The 3371-nt window shown below is 54.8% G+C and overlaps 1 protein-coding gene across 2 annotated transcripts in view; it reads left to right on the top strand.

Annotated features, from left to right (window-relative positions):
* Positions 1-3047, top strand: part of SSH1 (slingshot protein phosphatase 1) — a 70182-nt gene extending 67135 nt beyond the window's left edge. Inside the window, exon 14 of one of the 2 annotated variants that reach the window (XM_011935922.1) lies at positions 1011-3047. In XM_011935922.1, the coding sequence (XP_011791312.1) occupies positions 1011-2267 (1257 nt within the window). In that variant the 3' untranslated portion in view covers positions 2268-3047. The remainder of the gene's footprint in view (positions 1-1010) is intronic. The other variant, XM_011935913.1, reaches the window with a different exon arrangement.
* Positions 3048-3371: the final 324 nt, after the last annotated feature.

Below are 3371 nucleotides of genomic sequence, written 5' to 3'. Positions count from 1 at the left end.
GATCACTTGAGCCCAGGAGTTTGAGACCAGCCTGGGCAACATAGTAGGGCCCTATCTCTATCTATTTGAAAGAGAGAGAGACAGAGCTCTGTTGCCCCCTGCCTTGTCCTGCCCTCCAACCTACAGTCCTGTGCAGGTGGGGTGGGGTGAGGGGTGCCCTCCTCCTTCCTCCCGCTTTGCTTCTGGGCCTGCATGCTGCTCTCTGGCTGGTCAACACCTGCTTGTCCCAGAAGCCTCAGCTGAAGTGTCAGTTCCTCTGGACAGCCTTCCCCCCGCGGAGACTGTGAACTTGTCCCTCTCTCCCCTGGGACTCTTCACACAGCTTTCTAGTCCATTCCCAGGACCACTGGGTACCTATCAAGTGGCCTGTGAGGAAGTGAAGGGTGGGGACATAGAGGCATGTGTGACGTTCACTTAGATCCTCACTGACCAAAAGGCAAGGGGTTTTCTTTAGGAAACAATGCAAACCATTTTTTTGTTTTTGTTTTTGTTTTTGTTTTGAGATGGAGTCTTGCTCTGTCGCCCAGGCTGGAGTGCAGTGGCGCAATCTCGGCTCACTGCAAGCTCTGCCTCCTGGGTTCACGCCATTCTCCTGCCTCAGCCTCCCGAGTAGCTGGGACTACAGGCACCTGGCCACCACGCCCAGCTAATTTTTTGTAATTTTAGTAGAGACGGGGTTTCACCATGTTAGCCAGGTGGTCTTGATCTCCCGTCCTTGTGATCCGCCTGCCTCGGCCTCCCAGAGTGTTGGGTTACAGGCGTGAGCCACCGTGCCTGGCCTAAACTTATTTTCTGTTGGCGTATAAAACCCACCTCAGGCCAGGCACGGTAGTTATTCACGATCAAGTGGGCTCCAGGAGGTCTGGCTGTCGGTACTAAGTGAAATGAGAGCTGCCCCTCTAGGCCTGGCCCCCAGCCCTGCCTTGCACGCCTTTCCCTGCCCACCCTCGTGTTTTCGGTCTTTGCTCACGACTGCCCCATCTCACCATGTTCTTGTCCCCTCCTTGTAGCATGATGCTATATTTGGGATCCTTAACAAAGTGAAGCCTTCCTATAAATCCTGTGCCGACTGCATGTACCCTACAGCCGGTGGGGCTCCTGAGGCCTCCAGGGAGCGATGTGAGGACCCTAGTGCTCCCGCCATCTGCACCCAGCCAGCCTTCCTGCCCCACATCACGTCCTCCCCCGTGGCCCACATGGCCAGCAGGTCCCGTGTTCCGGAGAAGCCAGCCTCTGGCCCAGCTGAACCTCCCCCGTTCCTACCACCAGCAGGCTCCAGGAGGCCAGACACTAGTGGTCCTGGGGCTGGAGCTGTCCTAGAACCACCAACCAGCCTTTTGGAACCTTCCAGAGAGACCCCAAAAGTCCTGCCAAAGTCCCTCCTTTTGAAGAATTCTCACTGTGATAAGAACCCTCCCAGCACAGAAGTGGTAATAAAGGAAGAATCGTCACCCAAGAAAGATACGAAGCCAGCCAAGGACCTGAGGCTTCTGTTCAGTAACGAATCTGAGAAGCCGACAACCAACAGCTACCTGATGCAGCACCAGGAGTCCATCATTCAGCTGCAGAAGGCGGGCTTGGTCCGCAAGCACACCAAAGAACTGGAGCGGCTGAAGAGCGTGCCTGCAGACCCAGCACCTCCCTCCAGGGACGGCCCTGCCGGCAGGCTGGAGGCCAGCATCCCCGAGGAGAGCCAGGATCTAGCCACGCTCCACGAGCTTGGCCCCCTGATTTTGCCTGGCCAGGCTGGGAGTGATGAGAAATCAGAGGCCGCCCCCGCTTCATTGGAAGGAGGCTCACTGAAGAGCCCCCCTCCTTTCCTCTACCGCCTGGACCACACCAGTAGTTTCTCAAAAGACTTTCTGAAGACCATCTGCTACACCCCCACCTCCTCTTCCATGAGCTCCAACCTGACCCGGAGCTCTAGCAGCGATAGCATCCACAGCGTCCGTGGGAAGCCTGGGCTGGTGAAGCAGCGGACGCAGGAGATTGAGACCCGGCTCCGGCTGGCAGGCCTCACTGTCTCTTCCCCACTGAAGCGCTCACACTCCCTTGCCAAGCTCGGGAGTCTCAACTTCTCGACGGAAGACCTGTCCAGTGAGGCTGACCCCTCCACCGGCGCTGACTCCCAGGACGCCACATTGAGCGAATCTTCCTTCTTGCATGAGCCCCAGGCAACCCAGAGGGACCCAGCTGCAACCTCCAAATCATCAGGGAAACCCGCCTCAGAAAACTTAAAGAGCCCTTCGTGGATGAGCAAAAGTTGACCCGCCTTTTGCTGCGTCAGGCCGGGTGGATATTTTCATATGATCCCTCCCTCACTTTCACTGTGGATTTTGATCGACCCCTTACATCTTGATTTCCCTTAAACGATTGAAGTCATCCTAACTTTTCCCCTACTCTTGCCATAGAGAGGAGAAGAAACTAACCAACATGCAGCACAAAAAGGAGAGCTATCAGTCGTGTGGTCTGGAAGAACCAGGAGCCGCCGGCCAGGAGACACAAAACTCCGCTCCCACCGTGTCTTCAAGAAGAACCGTGTTTTAGGAAGAACATGCACACATAGGCGCACACATCCAGACTGTTCCCTTCGCAACCTGCAAAAGAAGAGTCCTGGTGGTGGCAGCCTCACCACGGCACACGTTCTAGCTCATTCTGGACCTCGCAGAAAACTCTTGGATGGCAACGTTAAGTCCTACCTCTGTTCTCGCTGTGCTTTTTATTTTTAAAACACAAGAATGACCAAGACTCGTTCCAGGGAATAATGCTGTGTCTGAAAGCGTTTTTCCAAAAAAAACTTTTCGTTTTGTTTTTCAGTTGGGACCCCAGATGTGTCAAGACTTTTAACCCGACAGCCCCAAACGCTGCTGGGTCATCAGATGGGTGGCCCCACGCTGTTGTTGAGCTGACTCTGTGCCCGAAGGGCGGTGCAGGCTCTCTGGTTGTGTTATGTGTTTGACAAGCACAGGGGTCTGGTGGGTAAAAATATATGGGTTGTACTGAGTTGTTGCTAATGCTGAAGTTTAAATCTCGAGGGGAAGGACCCACCCGCATTGTTGAGCCTCTGCTGCTGAACCACATGGTTGTTGTTTAGCTTTGAAATTGCCCAAGTGTCTGGCTCAGGTGGTGGTTCTGAGACACATCGTCCTGCTGGGAGCCCAAATTGCTCAGGTCCACTAGGGCCCATCTAGGGAAGGGAAAGGAGATTTCAGCAGCTTCCCCGAAAGGAACGAGACTGTCGGGATGCTTCCCAGATGTTTACGGTTGCCCCTTCCTGCAGTGAGATTACTGCTTCCTGTTTCCCTCCAGCTCTTCCCAGCAGTGGTTATGGAGTAAAAGAGGGATCTGTAGTCGCTGCCTGGCTCTGTGGG

Source organism: Colobus angolensis, unplaced genomic scaffold (assembly GCF_000951035.1).
Source record: "Colobus angolensis palliatus isolate OR3802 unplaced genomic scaffold, Cang.pa_1.0 Scaffold10, whole genome shotgun sequence".
In the NCBI taxonomy this organism is placed as follows: Eukaryota; Metazoa; Chordata; class Mammalia; order Primates; family Cercopithecidae; genus Colobus; species Colobus angolensis.
The sequence above is the reverse complement of the archived record's forward strand: the minus strand, read 5'-3'. Positions and strand labels throughout refer to the sequence as shown.